Here is a 26,607-nt window from a genome sequence, read left to right on the forward strand (position 1 = left end):
AATATTATTTGGCAATTTTGCATGCAGTATCAAGAATAACTCCACTGCCCCATCCTGCGTTAACTAATCTTCCTTCTTCATGACCCCCATGATAAAATGTCATGTTGAGTTCAAATCCTAGTGACTTCATTGAGATATCCATGGGTGTTTTGTTTTACTTCCCAGTCAAGCGTTCAGCTGGGATTATCCTGTGGTCTCCTAAATACTAACCAGTTCCAACTCTGCTTAGCTTTTTGAGATCAGTTACTGTTAGTCTTATTAGAATCTTTCTTACTTGGTGATTGCTCTTCCTGATTCTCCTTGAAGCCTGTTTGGTTGGTTTTCTGGTTTTCTTATTATGTTATTCACATTGTGTAGCAATTGGGGTAACACAAGAATTGTAATTAAATGCAACATTTTAAGACACAGCAGCACAATTTAAATCCAAAGCTTAAAGCTACTACAACTTAAATGTTTTTTTTAAAATACTATTGATAATTAAGCATTTGAACTTATAGCTACAAAATGTAAGTACGTTCTAAGCCTTCTCTGCTCTGCCTGATATAGTTTTGGTAAAATGAATAAGGAAGCCTATGTAGGCAAATGAACTGTCATCTAGGCTGAAAAAAAAATAGTCTAGGATGGGATACCTTTTGGGTCTTTTCTCTAATCAAGTGAATTTTAAGTCCCTACATAAAACTATCTGTACCCTCAGAACACTGACCTGTTTCCATGTGAGCCCATTGATATCTGTATGGGACAACAATACAATAAATTCAAATACTGTAAGAAATAAAATTGCAAGAGAATGTGCGCTTACTGGTCCTGTGCAAGTTATATTTGATTCAGTTGAATTTTGCACAAGGCATTCTGGATCACACTGAAAGCACTCAGAATTTTGTTCATATTCTCGAGGTGCTCTGAAAGAGATTGAAAAAAGGAATATGTCATTTATTTATGTCTCACATTTCTATTATGCTTTTCAAGGTATTTTTACTAAAGCAATTTACAAAAAGCACACTTAAAACACAAGCAAAATTTAAAAGCAACAGCAAAGTGTGTACATTAAACCAATGCTGGATCCTCCTCTTCCTTTTTCTGAGATCTCTCCATTACAGTTACTCATCTCTTAAAATGCAATTTTTTTTTACCATAAGCTACTACGTGCCCTTAGGTATGGAGCGAGCTGCTGTATGATAAATTAAATCACTAAAAACCACTTTAAAATATTTCCATTGTTAAGTGAGTTCCTTGAAAATTACAGACATCTGAGGTATCTTTCCTTGTGTGTTATTTCTTCTTCTGCATTTAAGTGGACTACTCAGTATATCTCAAGCAACTGTTAATAATCTCATTAGAACATAATTACAATTACTAAACACAGCAGCACTATGGTAGGACAATTTAAAGCAGCCAATCATCCTGACAAGGTGTTTTATCATACTGACAATCCATACCTTCCAAAAGAAAAATCCATCATCTTCAAATATCAAGAAAGTGACAGTACCAAGAAAACATATTATTCAAATTTAGGCAGGCAAGAAACTCTGACCATGTCACAACTATTAAAATGGAGGTATATTAGAAAAAGAAGGTATATTCACTGTAGGGAAGTATCAGGGAGATGCACTTCAAAGGAAGTTTGTAATAGTAAAAATGCCTATAGATATATTTCCCATGTTCACTGGGCATTGCTGAACACTTACGGTTTCTTTTAGGTAATCTTGGTGAATAATGAAATCACGTGAAATCATTTTATTCACAGAGAATTCTGACCATATGGTCTAATTTCTATTAAAGTTTTGAGACACAGACAACACATGAGCCCCAGGAACACCTGACCTCATACTATATACATTTATAGGATTAGGGATGATACAATAATTATGCTAAAACTATTTTGTTTTCCATAATTTTTGGATAAATTAGGTTTCATACAATGGCAGTGGCCTAAACACACGCATGAGAAATAAGTTAACAGCTAAATTTATCTCATATCTGAAATAATTTAATGAATGATTAAAAAATGAAAACTCAAACATATAGCTCAAACAACTATATGCCTTGTTATTTATTACTGGTTACACTGTACCCATAATTTGATGCAAAGGGACTAAATTTGCTATTTAGGTCAGAGCATTATGTGTAGGAAACTATTTTTGTAAAAGATAACATCTGCTGAGGGTTGAAGTCCTTCAAAAGGCTTACAAACTGCATTCATTTTATTCTTCCTAAATTGGTCACTTAACTTCAGAAAGCCATAACAGGAGGAAAACGAAGAGAAATACTTTTATGGGATGTAATTATGTTAAATTTAACATTGCATACTTGACATTAGAGAACAACAAGAAGTACTTCTGTTTTCATAATCTTCATAATTATTAGCTTGAATAATTATAATTTGTTGAATTCAAAGATCTGCACAACTGGGTAAGTGAGTTTTTGGGTGTTTTTGACTAACATCAGCAATATAAGCTGCTTCTGAAACTGAAGAATGGTATTCTGAGGTCTCTGGTGTTAGATCACTCAAATGAGATCTTAGATTGCTCCATATTTTGAAGAATGTCCTCTAGATAGCCACTGTAGTCTTTTTGCAAAAAATACACCAAAAAATAAAAAGCACCAGAGTCTATTACATTATGATCTAGGATGACATTCTGATATCAGTGTAATCCTAATCATCTTTACTTAGATGGAATTTCATTTGAATTAAATAAGATTTATTTAGGAAAAGTACTTAAGATTTCAGAATCTTACTAAGCGTATTCTCATATAAGCAGTTGCATGCATTATTGTAGCTTAAATATTCAAAAGATTTCATTTCTTCATTACATGGGAAGTATGGAACTCTTACCCTTGATAAATGTTACAATGTTTTACACATTCCTGTTGGCGAATAAAATAACGGCAAGAAAAGCACTGGAAGGGTCCTGGACCCCAGCAGCCTACATTTGAGCAGAAGGGATGACAAACTTGTCCTGTAGCAGCTAAAAAAAAAAGAACCAAGTGAATATCAGTACACCAGAAAAGAGAAATGTGCAAGGTATGGTTTAAATTTATTTACACAATTATAGTTTCTAGATTGTTGAAATCCGAGCAATTGCTGAAATCCAGAAAAATCACCCATCCAGGAGCCAGTGATAATGTTGGTATCCTACTGCATATGACATCATCTGTAAGTATTCCAAACTGTCTGATTTTGACAATGCATTCAAGAAGCTTACATTGGTTTTCAAAGTCTCATACAACCTCAAGTCGATTTTCAATCTAGTCTTATCAAACTTTTAAAATGCATGTATTATGGATCATATATTGCTCAGGAATCATTTGGTAGCAATGAAGCTTAACAGACATTCCAGTAAGATTCAACATTAAATAACTTCTTTTGCTGAATAGAATATAGGAATATTTGGAAGACAGAATAATTGCCTGCATGAACATGCACTACCAGTTACACTTATACATAGTTAATTGCTCACAGGAATAGCAGGAAATAATTAAAGAAAAGGGATTCCCTTTAAAATGAAGGAAGAGTTAGGCAAATAGTGCAGCAGGAACAGGAAAATTCAGTACACCCAGAGGCTATATTTTAATGTTCTATGAAGAAGTCTGGACTTGACCATGCTCTTCAGAAGCTGAGTGTCCTTGCTGAAATATTCCAAGAATTTATTTTTTATCTTTCAATTTAAAATATTCAAAGTAGTCTATCCAACCAACCAAGCTATAAAATAAATCAAATTAATTGCTAAAAATCCTTTATCAAGAAAATTACAGGAAAATCAAATAGCATCAAAAATTGGTCATTATTGCCTGACGCTATTCAAGAAAATAAAGTAAGCTTGGCAGTTTGGTATCATGTAAATGCTTTGGGGAAAGCATTACTCAACTGGGACTTTATTACTTAAAAACACTCTTTATTACCCATATAAGCAGAATAATGCCAAGGAGATCTCCAGAAACAGGGACCTTAACAGTATCTGATGTGCAAATGATGCCATTCATCAGAGGTGAGAGGAGACAAGCAACCCAAGGCATGGATGAATAGTAAGGCTATGCAAACTATTTGGAGAATGCTTTGTGCAATGAGTGAAGGGTTCCTCTAAATCAGTGTTTTTCAAACTTGGCAACTTTAAGCTGTGTGGACTTCAACTCCCAGCATGCTGGCTGGGGAATTTTGAGAGTTAAAGTCCACACAGCTTAAAGTTGCCAAGTTTGAAAAACATTGCTCTAAACCTATTTGCTTAAAGCACCAAAGGGACTGTGTCTTTCAAAAATCCTGATCTAATCATTCTGAAGTCCTTTCCCAGTTTTCTCAGCATGTGCATACATTCACAGAAGACACCTCTGTCAGGGGTGTTCACAAAGTGACCTGAGTATCCTGGCAGAACTGGCTTCTGTACGTGTGCATGGATGCTCCAAAGGCCAGTAAAGTCCTTGAAGTAAGACTGTGAATGTTTGCACAGCTCAACTGTACAGATAAATGCAGATATTAGTATGAACCATTTGATGTGATTCAATTTAACAATATAAACAGATTTTCAGAAATATATACTGTATCATTCCCAGTTAAATAAATGAACTGTATGATCTTACCACATTCGCTTTCATTTCCATTTTTGTTTATTCTTATTTTCTGTTTTGGCGTTACAAAAAGTTTATTCCAATTCAATGTGTTGCCATAGCAGAGGTGGTTGTTTTTCAAAATGGCAACATCTCCATCACTTACTTCTTTGAGAGACCGTAATCCCAATGATTTTATATTCAAGTTGATGACTGCAAGAGCATATTGACCTCTAAGGTAGAAAAAGATTAAGAAAATATATCAAGGAACAAGAGACATAGAAGGGAAGAATGAATTGTTATTTTGTTTTCTAATTTTATTTATTAGATTTAGAAGGCTGCCCAACTGTATGGCTGTAGGCAATGTACAACAGAAAAAAGATAGTAACAGTATTTGGTCTGTTTCAACTGAAGCTCTATAAATTAAAAGTAATAGTAAGAGCAGAGGTGACTTCTTACTACTGGTAGGGGAAACTCTGATCTTCCGGCACTTTCAGAATTTCCAACCATTCCTTCTAGTTTCCTAGTCTGCAATGATTATCCAGAAGTCATTACATTGCATACTTCAGAGTCACTGGCCAGAAAGCAGTTTCAGCTTCACTGCAGTTCTCCAACTTTTATGGCAAACGGTGGTACACTCCAATTCAGAAAGAACAAAAATAGCTGGCCAGATAATAAAAAAAATTGTAGAATCCAGTCTGCTATTAGGAGGAACAGCCCATATCCAAATTTTTCAACTTATTTATTTAAAATGTACTTAAGTGGAAACATTTCTGAACGTATTCTCAGTCAGTGACAGAATACAGTTAGCAGAGGGAACCCAATACAGATTATGCATCTATTTTGCTTGGAAGCTGCTTTAACACTCTGCCCCCAAGATGGTCATAAGCTCTATCAGATCCTCCCTCACCTTGCAATTTACTTTTAAGCAATTTCAACTGCAGGTTTGAGGCCCTGGCAGAAAGGGTGAAAGGTTAAAAAACTTCTGTACCTACCATATTACAGATAATCTTTTTCTCACTGTCTCCTTTTAAGAAGAATAAGCAACTTAAAGTGGGAATGGGAGAATATAGTAAGTCAAATGGGACCATTTAGTCCTGCAGATTGCTGAATCTGTTCTAAATAGCAACTCTGATAGAAGATTACTTACTGAGAGCCAAACTGAAGAGTGAATTAAACATTTCAAACCATCTTAGAAAAAAGGAAGAAAATAGTGACAGTATTGCTGATGCATGCTACTTTCAGTTAATCTGCAGTCTAGTAATTGATCAATGGCAGATCAATGATCTGGTCTGTTTAAAGTACCACAACTACATATAAGCACAGGTTCTTGGCATGCCGCTGTACTTACAATTGTTTTGTTCTACCTCGTATTACTCCCAGATTTTCAAAGCTACTCAAATCAGTGGCATTTTCAGGCCAAACCTGGATCAATAGAAATCCTAAAGCAAACAAATAAACAACATTTACAAAGACACATGTACTTTTGACAAACATGAACATCTTTTCTCCAATTTTTATGAGAACATCAAAATGAATCATGACATTTCAGGAAGCTTCAGCAGAAAGCTATTTTAAACCTCACTTTGTAAACAGTTTACATGCAGGCCACCAAGTCAGCTAAACAGTGTGAAGGCTGGGCTGTACAGGCTTAGCTGCCTGATCACTTCAGAAAGCCCAGATCCCCTAGCAACTTCCCTTGGAAATTGGATCATTTTATGGAGTGCTCTGAACTTTACTTCCTTTACTGGAAAAGATTTTTTTTTAGAAATGTAGAAAATGGAAGATGATCATGGGAGCCTAATATTTTGGTAAAAAGCAAAAAGCATCATTTTGCTAAAGGAAGGATTTCCCCTCTATTTCTGTAATTTTCAGCCCATTTTTATAAGCTATCAAGAACATGTAAATTTCTTGTCCAACAGTCTTTGAACAACAACTTAAAAAGTCTGTTGCACAAAGAATCTTGGCTACAGAAGTATATTGGCCAGCATACTGAAATGGATGAACTGCTATAAACAGACCTTTCAAATTTAAAAATACCTAAATACGAAAATGTCAAAGTATCCCAGGAAAGTATTTACTTGAGTGTGATTTGAGCAGTTAAGTATAATGGCTAATTCTAGATGGTTTAGATTACCATGACATACATGTATTTGTGCTGCTCCAGACTCCGGGTATGGCACATATATGATTTATTATTATTTGTTTTTCCACATAGCTTTGTTTTCTACGTTTTGATAAATATTCTCTCACTTTTTCAACCAAGTCATTAATAAAAACAGAGGACCCAGGGTCCAAAAACTGTTGAAAAACAGAGGACCCAGGAATGAACCTTGAGGCTTACTAAACAATACATCCAATTTGGTGAGGATCTTTTGATGAGTACTCTTTCAGTATGGTTTTCAAATACTTCTATAATCTAGTTAGAATGAAGTGCTTAAGTTTTTTAGTATTCTACTTGTTGCAGTCATAGTGTTTAGGAGACTGGATCTTTTATTTACTTCTCTTGATCATCTAGAAGATGTTTGTGTATCTTGATTTGACCCTTGCAACTTCTTACAAAAGTTGTATAAAATGTTGGTCGGTGACCATGATAATGATACTACTAAGTCAGCTGTGGCACCACCTGTAGAAATACCATGTAGCCCATTTTTAAATAGCTTGCCATCACAGGGCATCTTGTCAAATGCACTGTTTAAGTCAAGATAAGTTTTGTCCACAGCATTCTCACAAACTACTAAGCAATTTTTCAATCAAAAACATGAAATAAGAGTAGTGTAAGAGATGTTCTTAACAAGCCAATGCTGCTTCCAGTATGCACATTTAATTTCAAGCTACTTATGCCCAATCACTAACAGATTACTTCCCCCAAACATTGAGGTCAAACTGGCTGTTCTATAGTTCTCTGTAGACCTTTCCCCCACCTTTTGAGGATTAGTAAGAACATTTGCCCTCCTCCAGTCATCTGGCATTACACCTATTTGCAGGGTTTCTGCAAAAAGTAAGACGTGCTCCTTTTTGTCTTACTATCTCTTGCTATGGAATCTTCTTACTATTTCCGAATTCCTTAACATCTGCTTTCTTGAAGTTCAAGGCATGTGCTTAACTATACCCAGGCTTAATTTTTCCTTACTATCATGATTTTCAGCATTACATGGTCACTGTCCTCCAAAAGGTCAAATATTTCCGAATTGTTCACTAAGTTAGTATCAAATCACGGACAGCTGACGCCTTTCAGCTTTCCTACACCCTGTGAATGAGAATGTTGTCAGCAAGACAGATTAGAAATTTTGTGGAAGAATGTGCCTGACAGAGTTTGTCTCCCAGCAGGTATCAGGGTAGGTATAGTTGCCCATTACATTACTACTTGATGCGCTTCGAAAAATCTGCATTTGCTTTTGGAAAGCCTAATCCACATCTTTACCTTGGTTGGTAATAAATACAAAAAATGTTACTTTTATTTCTTCTTTTAACCCAGATGTTCTCCATGTCATAAAAGTCATTCCCTTGACTTTCTGCACAATGAGGATTTTTTAAACATATAGGAGAGCTCCTTCCTTCTAATCATGCCTTTTCAATTCTTTCTGTTCCATTTGACACAAGTGTTCAATTGTAGTATTCCAAACATGAGAATTATTCCACCAGATGGATTATACTTATGGAATCATATTTACCTTCCTATAGTATGAGTTCAAGAAAGATGGAGAACCTTGCCTTTGATCTTAGAGATGTGACCCACAGGGCATACTACTGTCCACTGAGCACCTTGCAGCAGCATTGTTGGTGCAACACCAACAATAGCATAACAGATGTCCATGCCCCATGCTTTGTACATCTAAAGTTCCCAGATAAGCCCCATCCCTGTGATCTGCCTCTTCACAAAGTCACAGTAACCCACAGGATGAAGAAGACTCTGAGCTTCTCCAGAACAGGCCGGCATACAGCAGGGAGGGAGATGGGACCTGCCAGTCCCCTCTGTCTCTGCCACACAGGACTTGTCTAGTGATCTTGGAGTGCCATCAAGTAAACTGGGAGGTTTGTTTCCATAACCCCTTTCCAGTGTTTCCTTTGCATGCAGGAGTGAAGACTGGGTCGAATGGGGGAAAGGGTGTGGAAAACAACAGAGAGGACCTTGGAGACTTTATGTGATGGCCATTAGCAAAACAGGATTTAAGCCTGAGACAGGAAGAGAACATTACAAAGGAAGTTAAACTGGCTCCACCTTAACTGGCTCCCCCTTTTTGGGGGGTGATGGGCAGTAATAGAAATTTGAAAAACAAACAAACAAACTCCCTTGGTTATAAGAGGAAGGGAAGGAAAAACAGACAGGCTTTCAAGATCGAGTCACCATAGCCAGTATCTATTTCTTGTGGAGACTGTTTCCTGACCCGGCCTACTTTGAAGGGCTGGCAGGGGGCTTATAGCCTGTTTTTTAGTTCCCACAATGAGAATACGCATTTATGTCTTCTTTCAGGTTGTTACTGGCATCCACTGGGGTTGGTCCTATGTTTTTCCTTCCTTGTAGAAACTGCTTCTCCTGTTAAGTCCTGCTATAGTATCCTTTTTTGGGGGGGGTTTAATAAATTTTCATCTGTGCTTAGGAGTTGAAGTGTGGTCACTTGCTGTTCCAAACTTGTTACTTCTTTTTAACACCATTGCAGTACAAACTTGTACTTGGGCAAATGTATCTTCTTTGTTCTTTTCTCAAACTCTGATGTTAGCCAAGTATACACTGACAATTTAGAAGTAAAATTTATTAGGGCCCTTGAACTCCATTGCCAAATTGCTGTTGGCCCTTTCTATTTGCTTACTTAGTGCTGCATACTGTAACTGCCAACATGTCAATGCAGCATGCAAAATTTATTTATTTATTGCTTTCCCTACCCCATCATACATTCTGTCCATCTCTCAAATCCTAAAGGACATTAGTATTGGGAAGTAAAATACTGTTTGCCACGGTGGGAGACGTTTTCCTCTAATAAAAATATGCTGAATACTGATTACCCCAATCAGCTTCCTATTGGCTTACTGAATCTGTTATTGATAGCAAATTATGTTGCAGTAAAAATACCTTGAAAAACGTAAATCTCTATTTAGCGTTCTGTTCCTGGATTGTAATGATCAAAAGGTCATCAGCATTCAGGAGGATTTTAGCCTATCCATGTAAGTCTCATACTTAACTGTATTCCCATTTATAGATGAATCCCACATACTTTTTATTTTTTTTATTTTTATTTATCAAATTTCATCACTGCCCATCTCCCTCAAAAGAGGGACATATGATATTGAGAACACAGTTTCTCTTTCTGGATGGCTTTATAAATTCCCTGCCCTTTGCAGAATATAAGGAATGGAAAGTTGCTTCTCACTGTGGATTTCTGTTTAGGCACAATGCCACAAAAAGATTTGAAAATAAAATTCTATTCTCATTGCTTATTTCACATCTACAGCAATTTTTCTAAAACTGAACTCCTTGCTGGGAACACTTAGGAAGTTTCTGAAAATAACGTATTTTTATAGATAAGAAATGTATTACTGCTCTGCAGAAGTTTTTGAAAATAAAATATCCTAGATAGGGGACACCCTTGACTGGAGCACTAAAAAAAGGCTTGAGAATAACAAAACCTTATAATATATAGATATACAAGCCAATCCACACATGGAACAGCTGGTTCCATAAGCCAAAACACATCTTTTTGGGGTATTTTGGTCTGTGCACAGAATGAAATGGAGCTTTTTTGTTGCTGTTTTTGTTCCAAGCATAGAACAAACAGAGCTGTTCTATTCCATGCAGAAGTTCTTCGGGGGAAGCAGGGAGCAAGGCAAGGACATCAAAAGTTCAGGGGATAGTGAAGGGAAGATGCTGGAAAGCTGGAGGGGCAGGTGAGCTGGTGGGATATGGATATCACTAGCAGTTCAGAGGAGAGATTATTCAGGGGCGATTATGTAGGAGAGGAGGTTGATGGGATATGCTGGCTTAGGGCATCAGCGGGCAGTTGATAGAAGGGAGGGAGGGAGAGAAGCAAAGGTGCTGAGAAGATGGGGAGAGGTCAGTGGAATATGCTATACTGGGGGCTGTGGAGAGAGAATGTGACATATAACAGGCTTGCCCTAGTTACCCTATTTCAATTTTCCTTTGCCCAAAACCCAAAAGAACCAAAGTGGTCCAGCTTTGGTTTTTATTGACTCAAAATATTTCTGTGGAGTTCTTGGTGCTTTCTGAGCTTGGTTGTTTGCTTGAAGACACTTCATTACCGAACTAGGTAACATCTTCGGATAATGAAATGTCTGCAAGCAAACAACCAAGTTCAGAGAACACCAAGAACCCCACAGTTCACCCCTCCCCCCATCATTCACATGTGCTGTAATGAGGAAGGGAGAAAAGAGCAAATTTGCAAAATGTGAAGAGAGACATTTTGTGCAATGACCATGGAAGCTTAGGCAGTAGCTGCAGTAACAGTGTGATGGTGGTGGCAGCACTGATTTCCTTTCCTTGGTTGCAGCGTGGAATGGGCAACTGGCAGAGGTCTTGCACTGTATTGCCCCTATGGGGCCTCTTCCCTTGCACATAACCTAGAGTGTGCCTTGGTTTTCTGAGAAGCTCTGGGAAGCACAAGAAGAGATGCCTAGAATGCCATTAGAGGAAGACAAAGAATGAATTTGATCGAACACAGGTACGAGGTCCTTTGCACAGCTTCATCTGGTGCACCGTTTCCTGAACTGGGAGGCCCTTCTGACAGTCACTCATGTCTCAGTCACCTTTCCATTTGATTATTGCAATGTGCTTTACCTGAAGCTGCTCTTGAAGATCACTCTGAAGCTACAGTTAGTCTAGAATGCAGTGGTGCAAGCAGTGATGGTGTGTCATAGTACAGACATGTGTCCCCGTTGTTTTGTGACAGACACTGGCTGCCAGCTGGCGTCTGGGTGAAATTCAAGGTGCCGGTTATTCCCTCTAAAGCTGTTTATGGCCTAGAGCCTGGTTACTTGAGGGACTGCCGGTCTCCATATCTTTCTGCCCAGTCAGTGAGGTCAGCTACAGTGGGCACAATCCAGGTCCTGTTGATTAAGCAGTGTCATTGAATAGGACTGAGAAAGTGTGGCTTCTCAGTGATGGCTCCTGCCCTGTGGAATGATATTCACCCCAACCTACCTCACCTGAAAATCCATACTGCTCTCATCCTTTTGACTTTCCACAAATTGTTAAAGACCTGGTTGTTCTCCTAGGCCTGGGACTAGGATGGTGGTTGAGCCCCTTTGTTTTGTTTTTTGTTTTTTTTTGGTTCTGTTTTCTGGTCAGCTGTATACATTTTTTTTAATGTTGTTTTCGTCTTTAATTTTTAAATTGTAAACTTCCAGATTTGCGCTGGAGTTGGGCAGCCTTGAAATTAAGTGAATGAATGAATAACTGTATGCTTAAAAGACCACCTAAAATATTTAAAATCATATAAATAAATAAGATACTGTCCTTTAAAACATCTTACTAACCTGTGATTTCTTTAACAGTTTTAAAAATATCCAACTTCCTTATATCCAAAGGAGGTGTATTTGTGTATTCATCACTAGAAAAGAATAATTGAATATTTGACTAATGCTGTAATAGATCTTGAGTGCATTTTATGTCCCACATTTGACCCATCAGCAACTTACCCAAAAAAGGACGCATGCAGAAATGTGAGATCACCGTTGATTGTGGTACAGTTCTTGAAATAATCAATATTGGATTCATTTACCGCAAGAACACCTTTCAATTCACCTATCCCAATTCCACTGCACACTGGGAGAAAGGAAAAATACGATGTTAGGAATGCTTCCAGGGGATTTCATGTGGGAGTAAGAATTAGAATCACACATAAGCACAAAGCAGCAACAGGCTTACTAAATTAATTAGATTTGAACCAAGGAGAAGAGGGATAAACAGCATTTGTAACAAAATAGCTTTATCGTGGGTTATCTTTCCCATTGGTTCTATTTGATTTAATGCATCAATCAAATCTTTACAATGAATAAATCATCATAAAGAGGCAGATATATAGAAACAATTTACAACATAAATCTATTTCTATTCATTTTAAATTTCAACACAAAATTCCTTTACAATGTTCCCAAGAGCATAAACCCATATATCATCCTTTATTTTTATCATTAAAATCCATAGTAAAAAAATGTTTTCTAATTCTCCATGCCTTTCTATTAATGTATGGCAATATTCATCAATTTCATTCTACACATTGCCTGTATGGTAAAATGCGGAAACATAAAGAATCTACATTTTTCTATTTGTATCCTGATGCTTCCTGCACCCCTACATTTTCTTGCATAATTATAATTTTCAAATTATCATATCCCACAATTTTAAACATGATTTACTATTTTATTTCATATTAAATAATATTTGACTATTTGAGAAAAATTAATGAGATTGGCTTGTTATGTATTTATTTATTTTCAAAATGTACAAGGCTGCCAAACTCTACACTGACTCTGGGTGGCATACTGTAAAAGCAGTAATAAAATACAATTTAAAAAAAAAAAACAAAATCGGAAAGAAAAAGCAACCAATGAGAAACAAACAGATAGGACTTGCTATCTACTCTAGGAGCCAGCTTTTAAACACATCTAGGGTGGAGGCCAGATGGGAGGATAGTTCTTACCCATCCAATAAATAGCACTCTATTTAAAATGTGTGTTTTTTAAATCTGTTGAGTTAAGATATTGGTCCAGGACCAGGGAGACCTAGATTTATGTCTACCCTCAGCCACAGAATCCTGGGTGATTTTCAGATCAAACCGCCACAAAAAATTGTTGCTGTGTGAAAAAAAATGGGAGGAATGTAGCACGATGCATGTAGCTCTTTGCTTCTGAAGGAAAGGCAGGAGATTAATTTTGTTTGTTTGTTTGTTTAAAATGTTTATATAGCTACCCATCTTCTACCAAACTCTGGGTGGTTCACCACCAAAAGATAAAGCATCTAATTGCAATAAAAATATTAGAATCACAAATATTAAAACCAAAAACAAACAAATGAACATAAACAAACCTGGCACATGCAGCCCACAGCAAGTTCATCTCATCAATCTCTCCCATTGCTTGGGGGGAAAACCAGGTCTTAAGTGCTTTTCAGAAGGTTAAAAGGGTGGGGACCTGCTGAACCTCATGGGGAAGGTTTCCAAGGCATGCTTCCTAGGTCCCATAAGAAGGCGACATTTAAGGGAGCGGACTAGGAGCGTGCCCACCCTATCCAATCTGGTAGGACAGGCAGATGTCCTTAGGGACATCTTAAACTTGTTTAATAGGGAATTTACCAAGTAAGTAATTTGGTTCAGGACTGTAGCCTAAGTGTCACACAGAGATTGATAGGTTCTATCTGAATTGGGCAAAATAGATTTAAACATTTAAGTCTCATAATATATAGCTTTAGGGCCTTCAGATCATATCCTATTCTATGTGTTCTCAAATACTACATTCCCTAAATTTATCTCCCATTTACTTTTGTATGCACTGAGGTTTTTCCAACCATAACTAGAACATATAATCTATCCAAAGTTCCATTTAATAAATTCCCAAATATTTTTACTATTTTTTTAAACAGAGCAACTTTATCATAGAAATATTTGGGACACAATACAATGTAACATCTTTTACTATGGGAAAATCATTGTGTTGCATTAAATTACTGTAGATAAATCTTCATAGTTTAATTGTATATCTGTTATATTTTCTCTATTTCTGCAAAATCACATTAAATCCAAGATTATTTATTGCCTATAATATATTGATGTCCTATTTTCTCATTTTAATAAACCAGTGATCCTTTGACTAATGGGGTGCATAATCTGATTCTCTATCTTTCATACCTTTGCTACAAGGGCCATCACATTTTTTACACTTTCGAATGCCATTCTGCTCCACTTCTGTAGAGTCTGCGCTACATGATCGGACACATGAGCCATGATCTGTTACTACATAGTTATCTGGAAAAATTAGGAAAAGAGAGGAAAAAACAGCAGATAGGCATAAGAGAAAAAACGAGACTTGTCACAGATTTTGTTATTTACTTGACTGATATAATTTTCATTTCCAGCCAATACTCATATTCTACGAAAAAAGATACATAAACATACTTCCCTAAATCAACTGTAAGCTAACCAATATAAATGGCATGCAATTCTAACAAGTCTTAATAAATTGAAAAAAACCTTCAGATCAAATGTAAACTTCAGAATGGAATGATGTGCAAAAGAACCTCACCAGTAATTTGAGCAGCTGAGTGTATATTTTCATAGGAGTGGGTTTTCCATAGCACACCTTTGAAACATTTCAATGAATTATAAATATACATTAAAAGTTCATTAGCTTCTTTGTACCAGGTCCTTTATGAAAAAACGGAACTCATTTGTCCAGAATGAAACTTCAGAAAGCTGAGACAGGTTTTGAAAGCATGTTAAATATATGGTACATGGGAAAGAGGTCAGCTCAGGTGTAACCAGTTACAAAGAAATGCAAGGACTCAAAATTCACTAATTTTTCTGTGTTTATACATCATGAGCAATTTCATGGTCCAATCTGACCGAGACAAAATTGCAGGAGAATGACTTATTCTTACATTAAGACAGATTGGAATAAGGTAAAGTTGGAAACTAACCTAGATGAATGCAATACTGAAATCAGTTTTGCCATTTCTCAAAAGTGTTCTTATCCTCAAGGTACTTGAGAATCTACACATTGTTTCATCACTCTGAAGTCTCCCTGGTTACTCATATTTCTTAATTGAAAAAAAGCCATATAGAAAGATTATGATATTATGATATTTTCTCTTGGAATTTAATTGTGTTGGAAGCTATAGAGACTACAGCTGCTGAAGAGCTGATAGTTCAGTTAAAGGTGGAACATTCACACATATCCCTTATGGGTCAACACTTTACTTAATCCCTGAGATTTTCCCCCAAATTCTTCTTTGAATAAAATCTAAAAAGTAAATTCTCTTTCTTCAAAGTGAATGAGATTCATTCAGATACACAGTGGTCAATCTTTTTGGATGGATACTTTTATGAATACATTCCTTCAGAAAGTCTTCTATTATTTCATTTATTTCTCACAACAGTGTAGCACTGCATACCTAGCACTGTGCTTGTGATTCTGCATTCTACAATGGACAGACGAGTGCACATGGATATTTTCCTCAGGTATGAATTTGAAGTTAATATGAAGCATTCCAAATAAAAGGTAGAAAGAAACTTAACTGCCTTTGTTAAATAATATTTATTTAACATAAACAATAATATTTATTTAACTTACGTGGGCAGTTTTTTACACAAGTTGCTCCAAAACTGTACTTTCCTTCTGGGTTATCTTCCAACTGATAGGTATAGGGATTGTATATTTGCAAAGCTGGGCAAGACTCCTTGCAAGTTGCATCATCCCAAAACTTGCGACATGCCTGTAAAAAAATAATCCAATAATATACAAAAAGAACCATGTTTTGTTTTAACGTAACGGGAAACAACAGCAATGGATCTTAAACAATTAGGTAAGATTGAAATCAGTTTTCAGAGACTCATATTCCATCCATCCAAGCATTAATGTAGTGTTTTGGGATTTATTCAGCACCATCAATATTTAAACTTAGGTTCTCACAATATCTTATTAAGGGAGATCATTACAATTTCACTCAGTGGAAATAGTCCAATGCTAAGATGAGACCTAATTCTATGTCTGGAATCCTAAACTCCTTTTTTTGTATACACTTCTCACCTCCCTGTGTAAATAGTTAAGATCAAGCTTGTGAGTGAAAGATAAATGCATCATTGGCTGAGTCACATTATTGTTTTGGTCAGATGCTAATGACACAATGTATTAGTTTTACCTATTGGCAGAGGATCCCTTCAGTGGACCCTGATAGGCTACCCAAAATATGCTTAGCTGAACAGATAAGTATGGCTCAGCCCAACATCTGGGTAAGTCAACCTACCACAGTTATTTTACAGCATGGATTTTCCACCCAGTATTTACTGTAAACTGCCTCCCAGGCAAAGGAAAAATTTTAAACGGAATCCTAGGTATCAGTGCCCAAACACACATGGAGTTATTGGCAAAAAGTAGATCTTTAAACTGGTTGGCTAAGCACAAAACCACTTTCCAAACTGAAAAATACCTGTCATTGAGTTGGACGCAATTCCTAAGAAGAGCAATATTTGAGTTGTTGGATTCCATGGCCAAATTACAGGTGCTTCCATCACTTGCCATATCATGAAAGGACGTGTATATACGGTGCCCTGGCCATCAAAGATATTGCTCATGATTTATTTGATTGTCAACTGTATGCCCCTTTTAGGCTTAGATACCTTAAATCTTCACTTGAAAGAAAAGCCCACTGGGACTTGAAATGCAAATTGTCCTATTTCCTCCTGGGCTCTAAAATATACATTGTTAGCAGGACTGCTAAGTTTATAGACAAGGCAGTTCAGCTAAGAATCTGTTATATTGAATAGATTGGAGTATCTTGTAAAGGCAATGTATTTTTCTGAATGTTGATAGTTAATGAAAATTTTTAAAAAATAAATTTAATACGGAACTTACCAATAATAGCTAGGATAATTTGAACTAAAAGAAATAGTAGTCAATAGATTATGTGGAAATATAACATTACTCCATTTTCTGGAACAGTTTAAGAATGAGATTAAAGCACAAGGTTTTGTTTTATACGTTATACATTTGTCATATCTCTTTCCATTGTTTTGTTCTCTATTTATTGCAGTTAACACTTGAAAGAAATCTAGGCACTCTAACTTAATTTGACTTTTGATTTCCTTTGTTAGATTAGTAAAGTATTATGCAAGATTCTGCAGCTGCCTTACCAAGCAATCACTCTCTTTAGGACCTGTACATCCTGCTGCGCACTGAGTATGACAGCAGTCACTTGGCAACCTTCCCTTGCATCGACCTGAGCACTGTGCTGCACAGTCAATCTTGGTTACTGAAAGTTAGAAACACCGTAAATTAAAGTACATTATTTTTACAAATAAAAAATATGCCATACTTGCAATACTTCTGAACATCTTGCAGAAAACATACTGTATATAATATTTGACTGGGCCACTATTTTGTTTTGCTATTTCTTAATGAGGACTGCAAAATGGGCATAAATCAGCGGGTCATTATGGTGTAAGTGAACAGAGCAGAAGATGTAAAAAGTCTGCTTAATGAAATATTACACATTAAATCAATACCATATTTCAACAGAAGAAAATAATATATATTCTTACATATTTGGCAATTCTCTTCGCCAGCACCCCAGCAGTGCCCTCTTGTGCAATTTGGATGACAATGAGGACCTAAGGGGAAAAAAAATCACAAAATGCCTCTGAACATAATAAATGGATTCATGCTGTTTTCATGGAAAGCTCAGGTTTTATGCGAATTTTTTTTTAGCGAAGGAATAACAGTTGTCAGTTTTGAATTCACTTTCCAAGCACTATGAAATCCAAAACCTGGATTTTAACCAATTGCCAAATATTTCATGCTTTCATATGGATCTCCATAAGATATCATCCAAATGATTACTGACATCATATGTATTCCTAGTTGAAAACTGGGCCCTTAAATAAAAATATTTACAAAATGTATGCCCTGCATTTAAGCTGTATATTGATTCTTAAGGGTAGGAATGAATATCAGCAAAAATAAATTAAAGCTGTCTATGTCAAGGAAACCATACATTTTCTTTGGGGATTTTTTTCCTTCCAAATTTAAGACACAGCTACATTTATTTACTTCATAAAGAAATCAAATCATTTTAGTATAACTGCTGGGAATTCTGAGAGTTGTAATCTCAACACATTTGGAAGGTATCAATTTGGGATAGCTACCAATTCTGTATCATGACTTATTCCATATCATGAAGCAGAAATATAACTAACTTCCTGATTTACTATTTCTATAGAACAGAAAACAGTGAAGGCATGCACAGTTGCTAATGAACAAAAATGAGAGCTGTGGGATCATTACAAATGACAGTATAGAAGTCTTGTGTGAGAATCATGATAAGCCTTGGTCTTCTATGCTTTGCCCTTCCTTAGAAAATGAAAGGTGATTTAAGAAGAAGTAGCATAGCCTAAACAATGGGAAGTGAATGACACTGATAGCAGAATGTTTGATAGAATGAAGGCGAGTTGTGAAGGTTTCAGTATTTAACACAAATAATATGTATAGTGTTTTTTATAATGATATATGGGGGAAAGATTATTATTTTGCAAGCATTTTAGTGCAGGGAAGAACAAAATAAATAATTAATAGACCCATATATGCTTTACGTTGCCTAGCAATATAGGTCATGACCTCAAACTTCTGACCTGAATCTCAGCAAACCTATCCAAACAAAGTATAGAAAAAATATAGAGTTGGATAATTTGTCAAAACTGCAGTTCTAATTTGAAACAAAATTGGCAAAACAGAAACAATAATAAAATTCAGTGCGTGAACAAACCATAAGCATGTTTAATAGAATGCATTAATATAGTATGTTATCCACTAGTTGATTTGTATCCAGGCTCAAAATCTGCCGAAGTTTGCCAGAGGTAGTCTGGTGTGTACATACATATATACATGCGTGGCTGCACATACACATGCACGCACACACACACACACAGGCACCAAAGCAAGGGCTACCAAATTTGATGCTAATTCTATACTGATGTGAAAGGTGGAAAGTCCCCTGTGCAAGCACCGAGTTATGTCTGACCCATTCCTAAAACTGTATAGGAAATATTTATATTTTTGTTCTACTGTTGAGGAACTTGTTGCTTACAACATTTTCACAGACATCTAGGGAGACATCCCCATAACCTAGGGGCTGCCAAATGTTATTTTAGAAGCAGTTACTGCAGCATCTTCCTCGCAGTGAGGCTGGTCTTAGAGAGGAATTCTGCTTACATACAGTTCATTCCTGTATTTGTATTGACAGTATTCTAAGTACCAGTTTCTCTTCCAAAGGGAAGCAGCAGAGTGGGGGAGCCTGCTACAATCAGAATAATATTCCAGAAGGTTGCAGAGATGGTAGAACTTTAACTGTTGCTGCTTGTCCACAGACTAAATGAAGGATGCGACTCAAATGGAACTGCATAGCTAACTGCAAAGTTGTTACCTAAAATGCTAACCATGAGGTTATCTGTATATTATGTAACCTAGAGTCCTGCAGGGAAAAATGGCCCAATCCTAAAGTGTTTCCACCTCCAAAATAGTGCAGATAATCTGATATAGGGACGGAGAGAAGGCAGATCAGTCACAAAGAAGCACACACCCAATCTACCTGCCATGGGCATCTTACCTAAGGCCCTCTTGAACCTAAAGCAGTACCACTGGAAATCACTTTTCTATGTAAATTTATGTTGTTGTACCAATAAACAACATAAAATATGTTTAAAAATACTTATTCTTCCCTAATTTTTCCTGTCCTGTCAAAGAATTTCTGGGATGTGGGTTGACAAAGGCTTAAAGTGATTAAAAGAGCAACCCCATGCTTCATGTAATTTAAGGCTTAATATTGTTGAAAATTATAAAGGATTAATACCTCCTGTTAAGGTTGACCACCAAATATATAGTGAAAGAGAACAAACATGTTTTCCTGAAGAATCCATTACAATTTATGTTTGTATATACAGTATGTTTCTATATTCATATACATTTTGTTTACGGTACAATAAAGGTATAAATTAGCCCTTTTAATACCCTGCAAATATTGCAAGATATATACAAAATGTAGTTTGAGATAGCAAATCAATCACATTTCTAAAAAGAGTTTATATATTCCTCTGTTGGGCAAATGCCTATTGTTATTATAAAGTTGCATGAAATAAGCCCTACCCTGCTTCTTTAGAATTAGTTCAGTAAATGTCATGAACCGTATTTCTCCCGTGCATACTTACAGGGTACGTAAGATCCTGTCAATGCCTTTGTTCTTTCACTAGTGTCAAACTGTACAAAATGCCGAATATTATTTTTATCAAAAATGTCATCCCACAGAACATTTTCCATGTTGCAGAGGAAAGGGTTATTGCTGAACTTTACTCCTCCATTTAGAATTTCTGCCAAAAGAAATTAGGGCAAAGACAGAGATTAATGCACATGGTTTGATTTCTATACTTTAAAAAATTAGACAAGGATAATCATTTCAATTGATTATGATGAAATAACATTCATGAGTTAGCAGAACCCCACTAAGATGCTTTACTCTTAAACTTAGTTTTAAGTTTTAACTGCATTTTATTGTAAACCGCCCAGAGTCCCCTATGAGGGGGAGATGGGTGGTGAATAAATTTATAAAATAATAATAATAATAATAATAATAAAAAGCTTGGATTCAAATCCCATTTCTAATTCCATGTCATTGAATGAACCCCATCATTTTCCACTTTTCATTTTTGCATCACAAATACATATATTATTTTCAGAAAAAAATATAGTGATTTTATTTAAAAATCAGGACAACTCAGCATATTAAATAGAATAGCATAGTGACAAACACGCTAAACCAAAGGCTCATTTAAAATTTCTTTTCTGTTATTAATTTGGTGAATGTTTAAAACAATTCTCTAATTCTCATCTTGAACATTACCATCGGCAACACGGATAACTTACAACTGGAATAGACAAACTATTTCCACTGGAGCCTTTCTTTATATGTAATCTGTTAGGGGCTCCCTAGAAGGTGCAAATGAAAGAAGTGGTGGTTGAGACCATAGTGAGAACTACAGGTAGTCCTCAAGTTACAATGATAATTGGGACTGGAATTTCCATTGCTAAGGTCGTAAAATGTGACCTCACATGACCTCACATGATCACATGGCATCACTTAGTGATGGCAATCCCAGCAATCCCCATTGCTGTCATTAACCAAATCCCACCAGTCATTAGGCGAGTACCCACCCTGATCCAAGCCACTCCCAGCTTGGTCCACCCCAGCTCCAAGCCTCAGTAAGAGAAGGACTGCCTCCTCTTCAACATCCCCCACCTGCCTATCTCTCCACCCATTTCTGCCCTTTTGGCCACTTTGAACTCTGCCACCTTGCTGCCCTGTGCTCCACTGGCCTGCCACTCTGTCAGCCCTGCTGGCCTTGCTATCCTGCGCTCCACTGGCTCTGCTGCCCTGCTGCCCTTTGCCATGTTCCGCTGTTGATGAGGTGTGCCCGGCCTGACTCTATGCAAGGCTGCACCAGGCCTTCTTCCCAAGGCTGCTTGCACTTTCTCCAAATAGCACAAGCAGGTGGCAAGGTTGGCAGGGTGGCCGAGAGAGAGGAGCAAAGGGCAGCAGGGCTGGCAGCATAGTAGGGTGAGTGGAGTACGGAGTGGTAGGGTCAGCTGGGGCTTTGCGCTGGGGTGCTGGGGTGGCTGGCCACAGTGCGAGGTTGAGGCAGCACTCCTCGGTGGTGGCACTGGGGCTGAAGTAGGGGCCCAGGGGCAGTGGCGACCGGCTAAGACTGCTAACGGCCCTGGGCCTCTAGTTCAGCCCTAGTGCTGCTGCAGCCACCAAGGAGTCACACTGTGCAGGGTGGCCAAAAGGCAGAGATGAGGGGGAGATAGGAAGGTGGGAGGAGTTGAAGCATCCCTGCAGTTGTAAGTGTAGGCAGGCTGCAACGTGCCATAACTTTGGGGACCAGGCATAAGTACCATTTGTTCAGTGCCACGAAAACTTCAAACGGTTGCTGAACCAATTGTAACTCAAGGACTACCTGTATGTAGAAACCTGCTCCCTTTCCCTTGCATTTTTTCCACAATATCCACCACTTTTTCTCAAAGTTGGGTTTAGCAGACCATGATAAATTTGATAAATTTGAATTCTGATTAAGAAGCATTATCAAGTAACTAAATAACATAAGATCCAAGATGTATAGAAAATAAAAAAAATCTACTAAAAAGTAAGTAAACAGACAGGTACTGTACATGTACAAATTTACCATATATATAAAATATTGCCATGTTATAGTCTATGGCTGTTGAGAGAAACTATAAAATCCACTCAAATTTGATAGAACTGTGGTTCCTGCCTCTGATGTTTTATTATTTTAACTTTGTGATTTTTTTTTCTAATGTAGCAATTAATCCACATCTCAGTGGATCATCTAGAGTTTTCCAATGTTGGCTAATTATTATTTTAGCTGCTAAAATTAAATAGATAGTAAGTTCCTTATTTTTAAACTTAAGATTCAGTCCTGTAAATACTGTAAATGCAGTAAGTCTAACGTTGGAGAGCATTCAATGCTTTGTTTAGTATTGGTACTTATCTCCCCAAAAATTTTATGCCAGAGTTTATTGCCCGACCACCACAAATGAAAGAATGACCCTTTTGATTTCTAATATTTGAAATTTCCAGTCTGATTTTTTTTAAGTTAAAAAATTGACCAGGTTAGACTGGTAGTGAGGGGAATAAAGAGTGAACCTTTTAATTTTAGGAGGCGATTGAGCATTCCCTTGTTTCTTTTAAAAAATATTTTGAAGCCTGGTTGCAAACAGTAGTCCCATGCTATTTGAAGGATGGTATTCTTTTTGGTGCTTACTGGCATGGTCACATGACCACACAATGTTGCTTACACCTTGGATTTTTTTCTGAACATATGCTGGCATAACATGTTAGGGCTAGTAACTATCTCACTATTGGGCTCTATCTCACTGTTTGAACTGAAAATCTGAGGAGGTCCCAAGGTCCCAAATTCCATAAAATTTGGTGAAATTTGCATTAAACTACCTGTTCTTTACAATTGTTTAAAATGTACTGAGTTATCCAGTACAAAATGTTTTCCAGAAACCAAAGTGCTAATTAATGAGTAGCTTGGGCCTGTGATTCACGGATGGTAACTTGCAGATTGGATTACTATAATGACCTTTATGCGAGCATGCCCTTGGGCATTCTAGAACGGAAGTTACAACTAGGTTAATGACTGAAGTCGCCTTACTATATCTACTTCATACATGTTCTAAAACATACTGATTTTCAAGCCTCTACCAAGCATAACTGAAAATTTTGGTCTGACTACACAATTTTTTTAAAAAGGTGACTAACATCTCCAATCACATCAGCTACCTGTACAACTAAAATTACTGGATAAAGCTTGTTCTCTGCACTAGTTCTTGGCAATATCATTTCCTTGGCACTTATCCTATCAAATAGCCTCCTTACTATGGTATACCAGGCTTTAATACTGGCATGTTTTTATTCTTTTATTTATTTATTTATTTTGGCTTTCTCCAGTCCTTAGTGTCCCTTCATTGTCTTCTCAATGAACTAATCTTGTAATGTTGGTTTTTAAAGTACTGTAAACCACTTTGGGAATTTATACAAATATTCTAATAACAATAAACAAATTCATCTGTTGAAAAAATTCCTTATTTGATGATGCTGGTACTAAAAAAGATATGCGGCTCCTTCCAAGTCTTATCAAAAATTAATGCATGCTACATCTTATGTGCTGGATCAAATCCATTATTTCAAGAGTATAGACTACAGTAACATGTTCTGCTAACATCTCAAAGACTATAATATAAGCATTTGTTAAATTGTTAATTATACTTTCCCTTCCAAATTTCTCACCTGCTAAGTGTCTCATTGGTAGCTCTTCAAGCCCCTTCGTGCCATTATGATTTAGTAACACTGCCAATGCAGCATTTTCATAAAGTGTGTTCCCTCGTATTATCTGGAGATTCTCCAGAGGAATGGTTTTCACTGCATTCATTGCTATAACCACATAGCCAGCCACTTCTTGTATACTCTGGAAGATATGGAAGAGAAAGGTGCGCAAAATAAAGACAGAGACTATAACTAATTCCTCTCTTCTTGATTTTACATTGGCTTACATTGGCTAACTATATTTAGGAGCAAACCCTCCCTTCCCAAAATAAGTAAAATGGAAATAAAGTAACTTCCATATAGCATTCATATATTCAAAATAATTCATTAAGACTTACAAGGATAAATTCCAGAAATATAAGATAATATTTATCTATTCAATTTATATAGCTGTGACTCAAGGTGGCATAAAGTTAAAACAACAAATAACCCTACAGAAATAAAATACAATTAAACATAAGAAGAAGACATAAAGTAAATTTTGCAAGACTTAAATTTTTAATAACCAATATCTATAAAACCAGACAAGCTCAAAGGTGTACTGTCCCAGTACCTGGGGGAAAAGCCAGTCTTCAAAGCTTTAAAAACATCAGGCCAGGTTGGGGCCATCTGGAGCAGGGAATGGCAAGGGGGAATGCCATTCCATAGAGTAGGCACATCTCCTGGGTGCCACCAAATGATATTGTTTAAGTTATAGGACCCGGAGCATGCCAACTTATTAGAAAGGCAGAGTTAATTGGAAACAGATGGTCCTGCAAATGACCAATCCCTGTGCCATGAAGAGCTTTAAAGACTAGCCCCTTGAATTGCATCTGGAAAGCCCATAGCAGAGTTATGGGGGCACGCTGAGGTATGCTCATAACTGCCTGCGCTGTTGCATTCTGAACCAGTTAAAGTGACCTCTTACAAATTTGTAGGTGTACAATGAAAGTAAGAGCTTGTCTGAAATGCATATTTCTCACTGGTTGTAATCTCTTGAGCAAATTTAATACAACAAAAAACCTTTGTGTGCTTGTCCATGAGCCTGTGTGGGAAGGGGGTTGTTCCTGAGCTGCCCTTGTATTACCCAGAGCTCCCACGGTTAGCTCCAATAATTAATGAGGGTGCAGACAAACACCATTTAGAACATTAGGATGTAACAGAATGATATGTTAGGAGGTGGAACATGGGGCTTTGACTTTTCTTTAACAAAATGTCTCCAATATAAAACTGATTCCTAATCTGGATATGTATCGCTCTTTGCAAAGGGAGGTGAAAGCATTATTGTTCTCTGTCGTCTCCATCCAGACTAGGACAATCGAATTCATTTTACAAACCTTTAGAAAGGTAAGGTTATAGCTGTAATCCACGTAAGTGATTTCCAGATTGCCAAGCACTACTTCACAGTTCTCATACATCCTCTTAAGGTTGTTATAGTGGTCCTCCACACTTGCAAGTTGAGTTAGCTTATTGCTGGTTCCTTGACAAACTGTAAAAAGAATACACATGTAATAAAACCTGAAAATCTGCACGCAAACCCTAACCCCAACCCTATTCCTAATTATGTCAATGTAGTTTCTCACTGAAATTATTCCCCTCACTTCAGGATCTGAACACAAAATCTAAAATTCGGTCTACCTTCTACTGAAAACAGGAGTATTGTAGAAATGTGAAAGCATTACTTATAATGGATAATATAATTATGTTTATAAAAATGTGTATTTTAGTTTTAATTTATATATTTTAAAATGTATATGAATATTATAATAATTATAATATTTATAATTTTTATTTGGACAATAATCATTCTGAAGACATGCATTTAATAGTACTGATGAAGCAAATGTAAGTGTTAACACATTTCAACCAATACCATTCCTTCAATTGTAGCAAATTGTTATGATTTAATGTAAAATATTTTTAGACTCGATAAAATGGTATCTAAATTATAGAGCAAGAGAAACAAGGACAAACAAGACAAAAATAAAATCCTTATACATTAAAACAAAGGATGGATTTAAATGTAAACAGTATCAGTATCAATAGATCAGCAAAGAAAATAAAGCTACTAAACACCATTAAAATTAAAACAAACAAACAAGCAAACAAAGATTTTCTTGAGAACACTGCAGATAATAGCAAATCATAACTGTGGAATAGAAAACTAGAAATTTCTTATCTCTTGTGAATTATAACTTTCAGGGTTTATGCATCAATAGCTTACATAAAATTTAGGACGCCTCTTATATTGGGGCAATCCCAGTGACACTGACTTGGCTGGGAACTCAAAAGTACTTTGAAAGGCCTAATTATGCATTTTCATTGGGGAAGACTAATAGCTCCACATGGAGAACAATTAAAATTATTCAGGCTTAGAGCTCAGTAAAGGAAAGAAATTAGTGTGTGTCTTACCGTCCATTGTTACCTATCTAGCAAGCTGATAGAAATGAATGCAGCTATTTCTGACTTAC

General features: G+C 36.6%; 1 protein-coding gene across 3 annotated transcripts in view; it reads right to left on the reverse strand.

Annotated features, from left to right (window-relative positions):
- EGFR (epidermal growth factor receptor) overlaps positions 1–26,607 on the reverse strand; it is a 139,352-nt gene that overhangs the window by 29,461 nt on the left and 83,284 nt on the right. For all 3 annotated transcript variants that reach the window (XM_063304188.1, XM_063304187.1, XM_063304189.1), the window contains exons 2-14: positions 25,474–25,625; positions 24,122–24,299; positions 20,463–20,621; positions 17,805–17,873; positions 17,397–17,515; positions 15,838–15,979; positions 14,397–14,513; positions 12,190–12,316; positions 12,028–12,101; positions 5,891–5,981; positions 4,573–4,772; positions 2,834–2,966; positions 800–899 (exon numbers count right to left, since the gene is read on the reverse strand). In XM_063304188.1, the coding sequence (XP_063160258.1) occupies positions 800–899; positions 2,834–2,966; positions 4,573–4,772; positions 5,891–5,981; positions 12,028–12,101; positions 12,190–12,316; positions 14,397–14,513; positions 15,838–15,979; positions 17,397–17,515; positions 17,805–17,873; positions 20,463–20,621; positions 24,122–24,299; positions 25,474–25,625 (1,661 nt within the window). The remainder of the gene's footprint in view (positions 1–799; positions 900–2,833; positions 2,967–4,572; positions 4,773–5,890; positions 5,982–12,027; positions 12,102–12,189; positions 12,317–14,396; positions 14,514–15,837; positions 15,980–17,396; positions 17,516–17,804; positions 17,874–20,462; positions 20,622–24,121; positions 24,300–25,473; positions 25,626–26,607) is intronic.

This window comes from Candoia aspera, chromosome 4, assembly GCF_035149785.1.
Source record: "Candoia aspera isolate rCanAsp1 chromosome 4, rCanAsp1.hap2, whole genome shotgun sequence".
NCBI classification, from domain to species: domain Eukaryota; kingdom Metazoa; phylum Chordata; class Lepidosauria; order Squamata; family Boidae; genus Candoia; species Candoia aspera.